General features: G+C 48.2%; 1 protein-coding gene across 9 annotated transcripts in view; it reads left to right on the plus strand.

The window, feature by feature from the left end:
• Positions 1-17,500, plus strand: part of znf536 (zinc finger protein 536) — a 172,656-nt gene that overhangs the window by 110,323 nt on the left and 44,833 nt on the right. For 8 of the 9 annotated variants that reach the window (XM_027004754.3, XM_081705878.1, XM_081705882.1 and 5 more), the window contains 2 exons: positions 1,673-1,831; positions 7,969-9,627. In XM_027004754.3, the coding sequence (XP_026860555.2) occupies positions 1,673-1,831; positions 7,969-9,627 (1,818 nt within the window). Of the gene's footprint in view, positions 1-1,672; positions 1,832-7,968; positions 9,628-12,528; positions 12,768-17,500 lie in introns of all 9 variants that reach the window. The other variant, XR_014119476.1, reaches the window with a different exon arrangement.

Raw genomic sequence — 17,500 nt, forward strand, 5'->3', positions numbered from 1 at the left:
TAAAGCATTCTGGGAATGTGGAGCACATTGAGTATTTGTGCATGTGTAACTGCAGTTTTAAACCCTCAGAGACTGCAGATATAACTCCTTCTGCACCACATTTTGGAGCTGCTAGAATGTTTCAAATGAGCACTTTTTTTTTTAAAGAGACTGCTACAATTCCATTTTTAATGGTGCTCAGCTGTACCGTTTTGGCTTATGTGCTTGTGTGTGTGTGTGTGTGTATGTGTGTGTGTGTGTGTGTGTGTGTGTGTGTGTGTGTGTTTGCCTCTCTTCTTCACCCTGTACTAAAAGGCTCCCAAACTGTCCACTAAGGCTAATTTGTCAGGATACAGGCCCAAAGTAGGTCAGAGTAGATACGTGTATTTGGATACTTGTGTGTATGTTTGGATCCAGAGAAATGGGCCACTCGGTACAATGTAATGTGTGTAGGCGAAGTGAAGGAAGCAAACCAGCGGCACGTGATGAGACACAGGCGCGGAAGAGAATGCTGACTTCACCCTTTCTCTTGAAACTTCTTACATCTCATTTGATTCTTAAAAGAGGGTGGAAAAATAAAATAAATAAGAGAAGGAAAGATTACTGGAAGAAAAGATTGAGAGGAATTGGAGTCTAAGTGGGTTGCTCCATTCAGACTGTCCCTCTCCCCACTCACATACCATATCATGGGTTGGGGGGGGTGCCCTTTTAAACTGTACTTGAGCCTCGGTGGGTCACATGACTACTGCAGCACAACTCAGGGCATGAGGCCAGACACTGTTAGATTAGCACTTCTGTGGTTGGGGTTAGAGTGGATATGTGTGTGTGTGTGTGTGCTGGAACTGAATGGTACCCAGAAAAAAAACGCTTAATGCTCCTGAGTTTCCCCATGGCTGGTCAGTCAAGAAACCTGACCTCCGTTTGGCCTCTGGATCTCCTACGAGCGTGAGGTTACATTCCACCGCAGCGTCATAACCAGGCCATCTGAGACGCCTTGCCATGCCTCGGCGCGGGCAAGCGCCGCTCACATCTCCCGTAATAACGCAACTCGGTGCGGTTAATTGTCTGGGGACGGGGGCCTTGTTGGTCTTGACACGTTTAGAACGTTGGTATGACAGCAGCTCAATCAGAGCGAGGGCTTCGTTATCACCCTCACTATCAGCCACTCCGCCGACGTCACCTGTCAAAACCGCGCATGGGTGTGTATATGAGGTGTGTGTGTGTGTGTGTGTGTGTGTGTGCATGCGTGGGGGGGTGCTACGAGAAGGCGAGGAGCTGCTGCTGACATAGCCGTTTCCTTTCTCTGTATTGTTCGTTTCGACACAGTCCGCCATATGCTACCCGGTAAAGACGATGATAGGGTGGATAAAACGGTGGAGCGGTGGGGAGGTGAGCGTGTGCGCAGGGTGTGGAAGGGGGAAACGGGCCGACGTCTCCGAAGCAACCTGTAAAGCTTCTGAACTGTCAGCGTTCTGTCAGGCTGGGGTGAGGAGCGGCAGTGGCACGCGTGAACCCATTGATGTGTTTGACTTTGTGTGGTGTTAGCAGATTTGTGTGGCAAAAGGAAAAAGAGAAATGAACAAGTGGAAGAAAGGCTGGCTGGCATGAGTCTGGTTTGAAGTGAAACTGAATACTCATAGAGTTACATGTTTCTCTCTCTCTCTCTCTCTCTCTCTCTCTCTCTCTCTCACAGATGTTGGGGATGAGATGGCAAAGGCCCCAGGGGCGGCTCAGCCTCCCCCCACCCCGCACAGGGAGAGGAGTGTGGGCTCAGCCATGAAGGACTGCCCCTACTGTGGCAAATCCTTCCGCACCTCCCACCACCTGAAAGTTCATCTAAGAATACACACAGGTGAGCTGAAACAAGCTTCTGTTTTTGTGTGTGCGCGCGTTTGTGTTCCTAATAATTCACGCGCTCAGGATCAAACTTATAGCTCAAATAACATTTGAACATCTCGACTGATAAAACAGGTGGTGTACGTCCGTTTACGTCCCCGTCGTCTAGCCAGCTGCGAGTGCTCAGGGCTTCGTACCCGGCGGGCACCACGGATACAGTGCCTGCCCGGGCCGGGTGGCGGTCGGCTCACCCACGCTCAGAGTAACGATGTGGACAGCGTAGACTGGACGGCTGCAGAGACAAGCCTGCCTTTGTCATCCACAGCAAAGCTGCGACTTACTGGCAGGCACAGCTGGCCTAGTTAACTCACAGCATAGCTGGGATGGGCACGGCGGGGTCACCTTACTTGTTTCAGTTAATTGTGTGTGTGTGTGTGTGTGTGTGTGTGTGTGTGTGTGTGTGAGAGAGAGAGAGGGAGAGAGAAAGGGGCAACTGTATGAAACTATGTGTACAATCAATGCCTAAAATATGTTCCTTTAGTGCGGGATCTTCACGCATCTGTAAACTCTTAGCTGACGTTATATCTTCAGCTAGTTGAGGCTTTGCTCCTTTAAATGCCTTTGCAGCTATCTCATCGCTCTGGCTCCCGTAGCTACCTTTAAACCCCATCTGGAGTCAGACGAATTGAGGGGGGGGTTGGGGGAGAAAACCTTTCAACAAGTGCAGCAAGGGCAGGCCAGACTCTCACCCCAACTTAAAATGGAAATCCCTCTCTGCTCAGGAAATTGATGGTTGTTATTATTATTATTTTTTTTTGGTATGCACTTGAAAAGAAGAAGGGAGACCACCCAAATAGTATTCGTCCCACATAATAAGAAGCACATAGCAACACTCTTCTGAGGAATTAGGGCCTGATTGGATGGCATGCCTAACAGGCGAGCTGATGACTCTGGTTTCACCCAGAAGCAAAGGCGGGCCAGTGTGCCTCTGCTGCTCCGTAAAATCTTCGAACCCTCCATCGCGCCTTCTGAGGACTGCAGTCTGCAGCTGTGAGTGCACTGTGTTATCAGGAAATGCAAGAAGGTTTGCGACGGGAGCTGGAGTAGAAACTTTGCAAAAGTGTAGCTGTATATTGATGAATCAGGAAACTTTTGGGGGTGCAATTGGGGGTGGGTTGTTGGGGGGCACGAGGCAGAGCCCTTGACAGGCAGGTCTGAGCGAAGTGTGCGAGCCAGCTGCTCTTGGCCTTCTGCAGAGTGCTTTAGGCTGGGCCCAGCCCAGCTATGTCCCCGTAGCAGGGGAGCAGAGAGTGGAGTGGGGAAATATGTTTCGAGCTGAGGGAGCTTGAGTTATGCGTGCTTTGAAAAGAGGGTAAGGGTCCCCAGAAGGGCCATATTTCTTCACAGAGGAAACAGAGGCCCTCGTCCCGAGCCTCCGTTAACTCACTCAGTCACTCCACTAACCGGGGTGACCCGTATGTGTGAGTGCCTATGCTCCTGTGTGGGTGTGGGTGTGTGTGTGTGTGTGTGCGCGCACGCGTCTGTGTGTGTTTACGGACTCAACTCCTCACAGTCTGTCGATGCAGCAATTTACACAAGCCCTGATGTGTTTGCAAGATGTGTAGGCCATGGTTATCAATCAGAGGACTGTCATAAAGGCTTTGTCCTTATGGTACATTTTAAAAATTGTACATCAAGCACAGATCCAGGAGCTTTACTTAAAGTTTTTGCAGAGCTAAATTACTGTCCAAGTGAAGTGTCATTCCACTCACTGTAAATGTATATATTAAAAAATAAAACTACTGGAATTTTAATCTTTAAATGAATGAATGAATGAATGAATGAATGAACAGCATAAATCTTTTGGAATGATCAAATGGGAGGTGGTGCTGCTTCCAGTCCAATATATCCAAGAATAATTTTCCACAAATACTTACTGCACCTTTAAAACAATTTCATTAGCCCTATGAGTCTGATCTGAGATCAGCAATTAATAGCTACCTTCCATTCTTCCTCAGTGCCTGGCCCTCTTCCCTTTAATCGGGCCTAGTCTGATGCTGGTGACCCCAAACAAGCACCTCACCTTGATTTAAAACAATCAGCCATGCGGACGAAGAAAAGCTTGCTCGCGGCTACGTGCTGCTAGTCCATCACAATGGCTTTGCTTACCGACAGGGACCAGGCCATTGTGCAACACAATGCCAGATTAATGACTCTCTAACGCTGGCTTGAAAGGAATGAAGTGAATTTAAATTTCTCCAAAAAGTTAAAGAGCTAATGTTACAGTATTAATTTCCTCTCCAACAGTGAGTGGGAAAATATCCATTAGTGAAATTAAGCGCAGTTTTCTAGGTAGCGAACGTTGTGCGGCGTACAGTGTGGGGCCACAGCTAATGAACACGGCAGTGGGTGATATTTCATTATACAAATTAATGCTCACATTTTAATGGGAAAGTCACATAATGAATCTAGGCTTCAGTGACAGCAATTAGAGACACAGATTGTCCCCTTCTGGACAAGGCAGTATTTAGCAGTAAGCAGCTGTGGGTGAAAACTAAAAAGGTTTTGCTCCTGACAATGGCCCTGCATAACTCGAGGGAGCGGGGGGGGGGGGGGGGGAGGATGGTGCAGTGACCGAATCACCTTTATTTAAAGAGGAACTGGGGAGAGGTGGTCATCGTGCTGTGTCCAGTCACCTTGGTGACAGAAAGCCGCCACGCGTTTGCCCAGAGTCGACTACAACCGAGGAGGCATTTTCGAAAGTTCGCTCGAGGGAGGGAGGGAGGGAGGGAGGGAGAGAGAGAGAGAGAGAGAGATAGAGAGAGAGAGAGAGAGTGAGTGAGCAAATAAGAACGGGTCTGGGGTCAGTCACTGGCCCGTTCCGAACCATAAGCACTGTAAATGACAAAGGTCACCCGGCAGACTCTAGTTCAGAGGCCCAGGCGGAGTCGTAGGACGTTTAACATGCGTGTTTAGTCTGATACATTGTTGTGGTGGTGGTATATTAGTTCAGTGAAGCTAGATTTCAAAGTGTCCTTATATGAGGCGTCTCGCGAGGGAGGGATCATTTCGCCTTCCTGGTGCTTATTTTGCTACTGTATGGTGAGTGATTTCTCTCAAAGTCTTCGAAATGGACGCATGAACTGGAGTAATGGTCCTTACAGTAAAGGACAATTTAGAAACTAAACAATACTTCCAGAGTTACGGTGAAGGGCGCTTGAGAACACAAGCACCTTGATGTTCTCGGTTCCATGTTTTTACACAAATAAACTGCATAAGAGGCTTTTAAAAAAAATTAAAAACAAGTTAGTTTTCCAGACCAGTCAATCTCTCCCTCCCCGTGGTCTATGGCTTGCCATTTCACAATTATGTAAAGCCATATGGAAATTCATCTTAAAGTATGTCATATCTATTAACTATTTTAATTGCTCCTCTGTAGTGGCTCTGGGTGTTTATTCAGTGTGGTTACCATGGAGTCGTGACAAATCGCACAATTCCAGATGAAAATCGGGTTTGTACCGGACTCCTGCAAGTGAGGAGCGCAAAAAGGCAAAACTGAAGTAAACTTACAAAGCGGGAACAGATATGTACCACTCTCAGCAAAAGTTGTCCATAATTTATACCGAGACTGTCATACAGTGCCAGATGGCAATTTGATGTGTATTTTCCCCAATTTTTATTAAGACAGTCCATCAACAGGGAGACAAAGCTTTGGAAAGAAAACTTTTTTTCCCTTTTTTTCTCGCTTGAATCTTAAACGATGAAAAATAATAATTCCTCTACCCCTGTGCCTTGCCGATCCATTATGCTTCTCTGAGGTTGTGCTGTTTGTGCGGATATCAATTAAAAGTGGATTAACGGGTACATAATGACCTTTAGCAGTAAATTGTGTGTAATGTTGCAAGGCAGGATACAGTATATTCCCCAGATGTCACACATGCCCCTGACGTATGATGGAGCAGATGTCTTACTGAGTCCAAATGGTGCACAAAGAACACGCCATGCACGTGCCCGCACACACGCACACACACACACGCACACACACACACACAGAAAAAGGCAGGAAAAGAGCTTTCTTATTGTCTTTAAAGATACTGATATGACATCAAAGTTTGATTACATTTTTGCTTACCCTTTGCTTACAGACAGTTTGGACATTTTGCCGATTATTGACGCACGTGGATCTTTGTTTTTAATGTGCACTCTGTGTGGTGCTTGGTGCAATGACAACACCACTGTTGTCGTGGGTGAAAACACAACCTTGGGGTGGAAGGAATAAAAGGGGGGAAAGCAGATCACTCTAATTTGGCTCTAATTTTGTGCACAGAATATCATTTTGTCCAGTTAAAGGAATTGAAAATGATCATTTGCATCAGGGACGTTTCCTTATTGAATCAGGCCAAGCCCCTGTTATCCTGCTCAGAGGATAAGCACTTATTGGGTTAAAAGCTCATCTTGTATGGTTTATTTTGAATATAAGCCTCAAACGCACTCTAGTGTAAAAGAATAAATGAGACACACTCCCTCTCGTTCTCTCTCTTCCTCTTTCTCTCTCTCTTTCTCTCTTTCTCTCTTACTCATATCAATGGTGTATTGAGTTGGTATTTGTGGCCCTGCATTTGGGAAGCTATGTGTAGTGGGTCTGCAGATCTTCGAGTCTTTTTCTGGAATGGTGCCCTCCAAATAATGATAAATTACTTGAGCAGTATGCCATTTGCTAATTATATCCATGATTTACTACAGAGCCAGACTTAAATCATTCAGTTCAGTCTTGCGTAACAATGCAACATTTTTTTTTCTCAGTTTAAAATGGTTTCCATGTGTATAATCTAAACATTTTATAGCTATATATATATATATATATATATATATATATATATATATATATATATATATACACACACACACACACACACACACACACACACACACACACACACACACACACACAAACACGCATGCACATGCAAACAATACACGACAAACATGACAAATCTTTTTATTTTTGCTTTTTTTTCTATTTCACTACACTCACTCTTTTTCAACTCCACTGCTTCGGTGATTCCTTCGAGCAATGGCTTAAAGAGGGAAAAAAATGAAGCCTAGCATTTTGTTCATTGCTTATTGATTGCAAATCTGGCTTTCATTTTGGACCCATTAGAATTGCTGGCAGGATGCATTTTATATCAAGATATTGAACTGATCATGCAAATGCAATTGAGGCCCCTTTGTCTGTGCATTTCTCCCATTCTGCCGTGAGCCCCTGCATGTGCTTGCATTCTGCGCGCTCGCTGCCTTTTATGGCACATTCCATTCCACTCAGCTTTACTTAATCCCCATCCTGAAGTCGCTTTTTAGAAGCGCTCATGTGCTGCACATGTGCACATTTCGTGCGCGTTTGTGTCACTCGGCCTCGCACTGAGTTTCAGATGAGGGCAGTTTATTAGAAGTGCATTACACTTTGGGGCTGCGAGGTCAGAGTTGCGCTTGGGGGTGAATAGAGAGAGCTTCTGCAGAGAGCATGATTTATCTGCTTTATGATAAACTCCAAATCGAGAATGTCCAAGGAATCACTACCTCACCACCAAGGCAGAGGCCTGACAGCGAACAAAGCCAAGAGAGAGGGCAGAAGACCGAGAGAGAGAGAGAGAGGTGGGTGGTGGAGGGTTGATGAGAGAGGAAGAGCAGTCCCCATCATCCCCTCACTTGACTCCACTCCCCCATATGAACAGAGATAACGTCCAGACAGTTGTGTTGTCAGTTGAAAATATGATCTCTGTAGTGGACTGAAGGCACCATATGGTGAAATGTTTTTTTATGGTGCTGACGTGAATGATGGCTCACTCGGTCGAGCTGGATGGGGCTGGATCGAGCCGTATTGAAAGCCTCCACCCCTCCACACTGTCCTGAACAGCATGATGGGCAGTTTTCAGATGATGGACACTGTTGAGTTGTTGATGGGATAAGGGAAGGCAGGGCGACTGGACGTTGTCCTTGTTTTTCCTATTCTCTTCCTGGTTGTCCGCCTGTTTTGTTTCCTCCAGACTTGGTTGGGCATCTCTGTTCCTTGGAGAACTGATATGGTCTCAGCATCTGCTTCTCCCTGCCTTTACTTGTCCTTGTCTCTGCCTCTCCGTTTCTCTTCATCTCCAGGTGAGAAGCCCTACAGATGCCCTCATTGTGATTATGCTGGCACGCAGTCCGCTTCCCTGAAGTACCACCTCGAGCGTCACCATCGGGAACGTCAGAATGGCAACACCCCTGCGGCCAACCACCCCCCATCCTCTGACCACAAGGAGGACCACGGCAAGACCAACAGTGGCAGCAGCGGGGTCTTTGCGCGCCCTGACGTCCTGCGCGGGGTCTTCAAAGGGATGATGCCCTCCGGCCTCGACTTTAGAGGGGGCCAGATGCTCCCGCACCAGTGGGCCTCACCTGGCATGCTGTCCCCCAGGGAGAGGGATCGCGATAGGGAGCGAGATCGCCACGGCCCAGGGACTGAGCCCAGCTCTGAGAGCCTGAAGAGCCCTGAGGGACCAGCCGTCGGAGGTGACAACCCAGCCAGCTTCTCCGACCTGGGCCGGGCCTACCAGAGCATGGTGGGCAATGGAGTCAACTTCCAGGGCTCCCTGCAGGCCTTCATGGACAGTTTTGTGCTGAGCTCCATGAAGAAGGAGAAGGAGATGCGTGAGGGCCAGCTGCACGGCCAGCCCTTCGGCCTGGAGGGCAGCGAGCGTAAGATCAAAAGGGCTGCCAGCCAGGAAGAGAACCCCGGCGACGCCAAGCCGAGCGAGGGTGGCCGCTCCCAGTATGAGCCCCTGGACCTGTCGGTCAGGCCCGATGCGGGTTCCCTACCTGGGGCATCTGTCACCATCCAGGACAACGTGGCCTGGCACGGCTGCCTGTTCTGCTCCTTCACCACAGCCTCGGTGGAGCTGATGGCCCTGCACCTGCAAGCCAACCACCTGGGAAAAGCCAAGCACAGCCAAGGCAAAGAAGCTAAAGAACACCTCCTGGGCGAGTCATCCCACCCAGGCAAAGCCTCGAGCCTTGCCCCCCCACCTCCAGGCCTCCTCCACCTGCATGAGGGCCCCACCTCAAGGGAGCGCGAAGCAGAGTGTGGAGACCTGAAAAGTCAAGGCGCTTGGTCCAACCACCTGGACCAGAACCCACGTGGAGCCTCAATGGGTGCATTCTCCAGCGACTTCTACAAGCCCTTTGGCCCCCTGTATGATGGACCCACCAGGAGGCCAGCTGGATTCCTGGACCAGCAGTCAAGTCAGGCTGGTGACATGGCCGGCCAGGATGAGCTCTCCGACAAGGCCTCTTGCGGTGACATAGAGGCATCTGAGGAGCGAGGGGGCCAGTCCGAGGATGATGAAGCGGGGCAAGAAGGCTCACCTTGTGACCCCGCTGCCAGCAATCAGCAGACACGCTCTGATGATGAAGACCCAGAGGCAGAGGAGGACGAAGACATGGAGGTGGGGGACACAGAGGATGAAGACCGCGGGGCCATCCGAATGCATCCTGAATCCCCCGTGTCTGGGAAGGATGTTCGGAGACCACAGCCTCCTACCCTGGAGAAACAGTGGCAGCAGCAACAGCCGGGCCTGGGTCTCCTCTCCTCTCCGGGTGGTCCGCCTGGCCTACTGAAGCCTGAGCAGGCCCACCTGGAGCATCAGATGAACATGCTATCTGTTCTGCGGGCCTACAGCTCCGAGAGCCTCGCCGCCTTCAACGGAGGCTTGACCGGTGGGTCCAGTGCAGCGGGTGGTGGACCCGGATCCGGCATGAAGAGAGGCGACCCCTCCGGTGAGTGAGCTATCCCCCTCTTTGTGGCCTCAGTACGTTTGCATGTAGGCGCACGTACTGCAGACATGTGGTGCACTCACTGTAAGCCACACTTTCTGCCATCCTCGCATTTTTCCTGAGTATTGAGACTGAGAGGCACATTGCAGTGATAAGCTCTCACGCCGCACAAATACACACACCGCTGTTCACACGCGGTGCTGCTCCCACAGCTACAAACACCCCAACAGCCTCTCAGCAGAGCAGCCAAATTTGCTTCTGAACGATCTCAACCTCATTTCAAGCAAGTTTAGAGACCATCGGGCTGACAAGCAGCAACAGATTAATCTTTATTACTATTTTATATTACTCTGGCTTCACCCCCCCTCCTGCTCTCCTCCCCCCACCCACCCCCCTCTATCCCTGCTTTAGAGGAGAGCAGGGTATCTGCTTTAGAGGAGAGCAGGACCTCTCGCTCCTCATGTCATCTCTTGCACACAGCACTTAACTATCGTAGCTTTCATAAGACCTCTCCCTAAAGCCCATTACTTTATAAGAGTCCAAGATCTATGGCCCTGTGAAAAATGAACTGTCAGCTTTCATGACTCTGCAAGCGTTACTAGTGCTCCTTGAGACTAGCACATTTCACTGTGCCCTTTCAGACATTTCAGCGATATAAAACCGCAAATGAAAAAATACTCGGTGAATTGAACTTGTAGCACGGGTCGGCCCCTAGTAGTTTAAGGTAAGTGAGCACTACGGCCCGCAGAGTCTTGCTCCTGGGTATTACTTTTCCCTCCGAAACACCGGGCAGGTATTTCTAGGAGTTAATGCTATTCATTTTGCCGAAATAAAACTGTCTGCCAATATAATGTATGTATATTCCATTTTGCTCTCTGTCTTAATATATTATTCATTAAGAGCAGAGACTAATTTTCAAACAGCATATTGAGACAGTCTCTTAGTTTTTGAAGCTTTACATTAGTGTTATTGCTTGTAGTCGGCAAACATGGCGGAGAAAGGCAGACATTTTTGCTCCAAGGAAAACAGTCCTACTGCAAATAGACGGAAGATTAAGGAGAATAAAAGAAAGCCGAACATTTTTTTAAGACTTATTTTATTAAGCAGCTCCATTCACACAAATGTGCCTGTTCTGCTAACCATGAACAATCGCATGCTTGTTAAGGTAACTGTACTTTGCGTTTTTGCATTGTGCATTGTACTTGATTAGTAAACAGGAATTAATCAACACTGACTACGATATAAGACGGAAACAGCGATTATCCCTGTACTGCTACACACCCTTCAGTGCACGTCATTAGAGGTGTTTTGGTATAGGAAGCGAATGTAAGGGAAGACGCCATGGGCAGTGCTGTTGTTTTGTGACATTTGGGTCACTGTTTAACACTCCTATCGAGCGACCGTGAGTCACTCACGCTCACGTCAGTGGATGTGACGGGGCTTGTGAGTCAATAACCGCTTCACAGAGCTACGGCCACCCACCCTAATCATGTTTACACACCTACGCGGTACAGAATTTTTGTTTTAAAGCAGTAACCAGTGAGATTGCCCAATCTTTGGGCCTTTACATATGTAAGGGTTTAGAGGACCGTTTCTGTTGGAAACGACTTCGAGTGTGCGGAGGGTAATGGGAGTGTGAATAGGTCAGCGTTGTCTCTCGTGACGAGGGAGGAGCTGTTGTGCAGTAGAAAGGGAAGTGGTGTGCGTTTCATTCCCTACCGTCAAAACAGTTTACATTAACAATTAATGCCTCATTTGACCTTTCATTTATGGAAAATATGTCTGTCATGGAGGAACCTGTTGCATTTTTAATATTCAGTGAGGGTCATTCACTGGACAGAAAATTAATGACATTTAGTTTTTTGTTGTCATTTTTTTGTTTTTGTTTTTTTCCTGTCCACATGGTAGATATATCATGTTGTAATATCCTTCTTTAATCAAAAAAGGCATTTGAAAATTGTCTTGGTGACGCACTCTTCTCCTACTGCTATGCAAGACGCTGACCTTTACAGATCAGGCTTTGTCTCCAGGACAAAAGTTTTATTGTTGAACTTTTTTTTCTCGCTTTTTTTAAAAGCCACTCAGTGCTGGTGGTTAAACGGTCGCGTGGCGGTGACGAGTGCAGGGACCGAGCACTGCCGTGTCCGTGGTACATCCACATAGAGCATTAAGCAAGTGAGGAGAATATCGAACAAACACACATCTTATTTCTCACTGGGAGGTACATAGAAGTGCTAGCAGCAGTCTTGGAACATCAGTTTTACAATGTATGGGGGTGGGTGCGTGCATATGTGTGCGTGTGTGTGTGTGTGTGTGCGTGTGCGTGTGTGTGTGTGTGTGTGTGTGTGTGTGCGTGTGTGTGTGCGTGTGCGTGTGCGTGTGCGTGTGCGCGTGCGCGTGCGTGTGCGCGTGCGCGTGTGCGTGTGTGTGTGCGTGTGTGTGCGTGTGTGTGTGTGTGTGTGTGATTGAGAGGAAGAAAGAGACGAGACAGAGCAGCATAAAGAGGCAGGGCGGGCTTGTTGGCTGCTGAAGTTCTTTCCTCTCTCCCTCTTCCCACGTTCGCTTGTCCCCTGCTCGCGAGCACAGCTGGGCGTACATGTGCCAACTATCCACCCCAATCCAGACCGCTGAAGCATCTCTTGTGCTTCACCCTTTAGGCTCCAGACCGCAATAACCCAGGAGCAAGCCATACAGTCAATAGCCATTTAATACTGACCAACTGGTATTGCGTCCACACAGTCCACAAGCATTACAGCTGAGTAAATCAATATGAACAGTAGCTAAATATACAGTGAGGAGCAGAAGAAAGGCCTTAACAAGTGCAGTGCATGTCGGTGGATTGTGTGCAGATGTTATGCACTGCTGATGTAAAATAACCGTGGACGCTCTCCCATCTGCCCACAGTGATCTGCCATAAGACTGACTGTACCATATCCAGTGGAGTTATTTTCAGCTGGGTTAGAAGAACAGGCGAGGACCCCTCCAAAAAATTCAATCAAAATCAGGCAAAATGTGATTAGCTGAAGTGGTTTTGCATTAGGTTTGTATGCAAATAGAACATAAATCAGGAATATTTGAAATTCTTCGTTGAATCGGGGCTCTGCAGACCTCCATGCGTGGCTTCGGTAGGGGAATGACTCAAGGTAAAGTGATGTGCTTCAGATTAGCACATTTAAGGGCAGGGTACTGACACAGCATGTGACATATAGTAGACTACAGTATGTTTATAATGTTCCCATATTCTCTCTCCATTAGACTTTATCACATACAAACACACACACACACACACACACACACACACACGCACACACACACAGCAAGCTAAACCCTGTTTTCTCCAGTGTCTTTTTCAGAGCTTTATCGTGCAATATGCATTTTGACGATGGTAGTGCTGCATGCCTTATTACTCAAAGGAATCTGTGCAGCTGGGTGCTGAATTCTCCATGATGTCGTGGCCTATTTGTGGCCCAGCCGATTAGACGTGTATTCTTCAGCTATCTTAATGGCTCTGTTCTGCTGTGCTGGCGAGGGCATTGTGTAAAGCTATCATGTAATCAATACCCAATTGTGTCAGTGGTATATCTTTATGTATACATTGTACATCTTCAATTGTTAAGCATTTTCTCAGAATCTAAAATAAGCCCCTGTACGTATCTCACATGACAACCACCACCAGTAGTTAATATCGTCGCAGTGTTTATGATGTAAGGGGATACAATACGGTATTTGTCCAATAAGATCAGACGAAGGCAAGGAGAGCCAGTTTGAACATTTCAAGTGGAGCTTGCCCAAGCCATGTAAACCGCTGACTGACAGTTTCATGGCTGCAGGCGGTTGTAAATTTCAACTGAGCTTGATTTTGCGAAGGGCCTGCTGTGTTGAATCACCACGGTGAATCACCATGCTCACATGCTACAACAAAGAGTTTAGAGTCAGAGCAGACTAGTTTCCCTCACTCTCAAACATAATGTGTACATTTTTAGACCCTACTTAATTCCAGATTTGTGAGATTACAAAGTGAGTCATACAGCATTTTTGGATTGTTTATATTTGTTTATGACTTGTTTTTGTTTGTTTGTTTTGTTTGTTGTTTTATTAAGTGATAGTGATGGAGAAACCGCGCTCTGCTGTAGCTTGACGCTACGATAAAATAGATTTTCAGCAGGAGTCTCCACTGACTACGCAACTCAGTCCAGGAACACAAACTCAATTTGTGTCTGAAATCCTGGCCCATGTTGGCTAAGAGAAAAGATCTCTTACAGCTATGTTGAAGTGCCACTCAGCTCAGTGGAGGGGGGGGGGGGGCAGTGATGAGATCAGCGGCGCTCGGTCATGCATGCGCGCGCATGTTTACTTGCTCTCGCCCGATCCTTCTCTCTCTGTTTCTGTCTCTCCCTCCCTCCCTCCCCCTCCCTTCTCTCTCTCTCCCTCTCCCTCCCTCTCTCTCTCCCTCTCCCTCCCTCTCTCTCTCTTTCTCTCTCTCCCTCCCTCTCTCTCTCTCTCTCCCTCCCTCTCTCCCTCCCTCTCTCTCTCTCTCTCTCCCTCCCTCTCTCTCTCTCTCCCTCTCTCTCTCTCTCTCTCTCTCTCCCTCTCTCTCTCTCTCTCCCTCCCTCTCTCTCTCTCTCTCTCCAGGCCGATCTGTCGTCAGCCCAGCCCTGTCGTTGCAGTTGTCATCGTTGTCATTGCTCCTGTTGTTGCTGATTGCTGGGTAAAGCGGTTATCTCAAATCGCCCTCTCTCGGCTCCATTAGGCACCGTGAAAAATGCCCCTGCTTTTGTTTACCTCCCACGATCGTACTTGAGTCCGCGTGTGTGCGCGCGCGTTCGGGTATGCCGGCACGCAGGCCGGCGGTGATGGCGCTGACTGCTTATCTGCGTGCATGTGTGTGGGGGGAGGTGACACGGCTGGGCTGCCCACCATGAGGTCAGCGAGCAGGGCACGGCACGGCATGAGCAGCGGGAGCCTCCGAGGCGCGTACACTCCTGGCACCCCCATCAGAGGAGCGCCTACAGGTGTTTACCGCTGGCAGCTGCAGGACTGCCACCCTCCAGACACTTTTGCCACCCAGTCAAGACATTCCTCAAGTGAAGACAGGAGAGAGAGAGAGAGAGAGAGAGAGAGAGGGAGGGGCCAAGCAGTAGCCAGACGGGGGGGGGGTGGCTACTCTCTCTGAGCCTAGTTCATAGGGCCATGACACCCCCTGGTGGAAAGGCAATGAACCCTGCCCCCATTCTTTCCAAACCACTCAGCGAGAATGACAGATGAACGAGGGAGAAAGAAGGATAGAGGGCGAGGTGGGAAGGGAGGAGGAAGTTGCCCAAGAGAGGGGAATAAGTCCAATAAAATAGCGGGTTATAGGAGATGTAAGCAAAGACAGACCAACTGGGGGGGACAGAGAGGGACGCATGAATATAAAGGAGAGAGACGGAGTGAGACTCAGAAAGACGTAAAGGACTCTTCCCTGTTCTGTCAGTCTTTATTTCTTTAAGAGAAGAATCTCCCTACGGCTCTATCAGTCTTCAGTGGCTCCTGAATACATCGGCGCACACTTGCTCAGTTCGAGTGCAAAAGCTCAAGTGCTAAAAGAGAGGCCAGTAAATCGGCGGCATTTGTCAAGCCCACAAACTAGGCTGTGAAAAGTAGAGGGGAAAAAGCGTAAAGTAGAAAACCACAGATGTGTAAGTGTACTGTAGGAATTCGAAGCATTTTCTTCCTTCTCGATTCTGCCAATCTGCTCACCAATTCGTCTTTCTCTCCCTCCCTCTGTGTTTGTGTGTGTGTGTGTCTTGGGAAGCATGGGTGGGGGTGGGTGGGGGGGGTTGGTGGTTGGTTGTCTTCTTGCTTGTAAGCAGTGTTCATGTCACTAGTGGCCAATTATCACTGTCAGGAGGCTGTAGGATCAGCCTCTCTCCCCGGGCGGGTCACGACCTCAGCCCAGTCCAGGTCAGAGACAGTGCTCTGTTTTCTGTCTGCCTGTCAGCCTCTAGCCTCTCTCTCTCTCCCTTTCCCTCTCTCTCTCTCTGGCTATTTTTACAGTAACCAATGAACATGGTACTAAAAGGCTCATATGTGTGTCCTTCTGAACAGGTTCTTTAAAGCCATTATGTTAATTAAAACCATATGGTGGTTGGGCCAGGCAGAGCATGTTCACACGGGCTGCTTTAGGTCCTTCCTTTACACCCACCCACTCACACACACGCACATACACACACACACCCACCCACCCACCCACACACACACACACACACACACACACACGCACACGAGTGGGGTGAGAGTCAAAACACACATACACATCACAACCCATTGCTCATGTGCAGTGCACTGGATGAATCTACTGCCCAATGCACAAACTCTCAATCCGTTTGAGATATGCTTGTTACATGCTTCACACACAACGATTGTGCATTTTAAGAAACACCAAACACTTTAAGTTACGCTAGTTGTATCAAGAAAAGAACCCCAAACACACACAGGTACAGACGAGAATGTACACACGCACGACATTATTGCCTCTTCCTGCCATTTCCACGGCTTTCTCAATTTGCTCCCCGGCAATTACCACAGTCTCCTAATTCACAGAGTAGTTGCACTGTTGTGTGTGTGTGTGTGTGTGTGTGTGTGTGTGTGTGTGTGTGTGTGTGTGTGTGTGTGTGTGTGTGTGTGTGTGTGTGTGTGTGTTGCGGGTGAGAGGAGGGGTGAGAGTCAAAACAAAGATATCTTTGGATATCTTCTTTGTTGTTTTTATTTTCATTTGTTTCTCACTGGCATCTCCCTTATGGTGAGAAGAACACATGCAGTCTTTAAAGGTAGACCTAGACTGCAACTTGATAATTGCCAGTAATAGTGTCCTCATCAGGTGGCTAATTAGCTGTAATGCGGCTTGTGTTAGCACGCTAGCATCCACACAGCCACTGCTCGGGCTACTGTAGAGAGGCGGTGCAGCCCGACGCACCCTGATGATGCGTACAGTCTGGGGTCAGGAAGTACATGTGCATAATCTCCTTAAGCACATGTGCAGTTTTCTTAATGCAAGGTCATGACAGGGGAGGGGATGGGAGTTGGGGACTGGGAGGCAGGCAAATATAATAAGGGCTGCTATTAACCTGTGAGGTCAAGAATCACCTCTTTCCCACCCTGGGGATAAAGTGTCTGCCATTGGTAACCTTTGCCTGCTCATATCATTATCCTTGGTCTGTTCTACCCATGTCTGTGTGTAAGAACATTGTCAGCCTCAGAGCAGACTATTGTGCTACATTTAAGACCTGTCAAACACTCTTATTGTAGTCTAAAGGCAAACTCCTGACAAGGCATATCAGGCCTCTCTCACTGTCTCCCACGCCTCTCCTCTCTCACAATATACTGCCAGAGGGAACCTCTCTCTCTCTCTCTCTCTCTCTCTCTCTCTCCCTCTCTCCCTCTCGCTTGTTCACTGTATAGGGTGCGAGGCTCGATTGTCAGGCTGAAGCCGAGTCGCTATTTCACATGTTCAGTATTACCATTTTAACTAGCACCAAGGTGAATTAACACCTTGTCACTCAGTCGAGCAAATACTACTTTCAAAGAGCAATTAATTGTAATAGCTGTTGTCAAGCCCACTGGATGGTACCTGTTGCACTGCACTTGCAGCTGTGCGGAGCTCTAAAAATATTTTTCCCTTGCTAATTTCCCCTGATATCAGCTTCTGCTGGGGCGGTGAAAGCCTTTGAAAAGGCCTCATAATCTTCCTATCTCTCTCTCTTTCTCTCGTGCTCTCTCTCTCACTCTGCCTAATACCTTGATGATGTAGGTTTCATCATTTCTGGCAGAATGATAAAAAAAAAAATAAGTCAATGAATAAAGTATCAAGTTCCACCATGAAAGGAAAGGAGAAGGA

This window comes from Electrophorus electricus, chromosome 23 (assembly GCF_041902795.1).
Source record: "Electrophorus electricus isolate QZ-2024a chromosome 23, ASM4190279v1, whole genome shotgun sequence".
In the NCBI taxonomy this organism is placed as follows: domain Eukaryota; kingdom Metazoa; phylum Chordata; class Actinopteri; order Gymnotiformes; family Gymnotidae; genus Electrophorus; species Electrophorus electricus.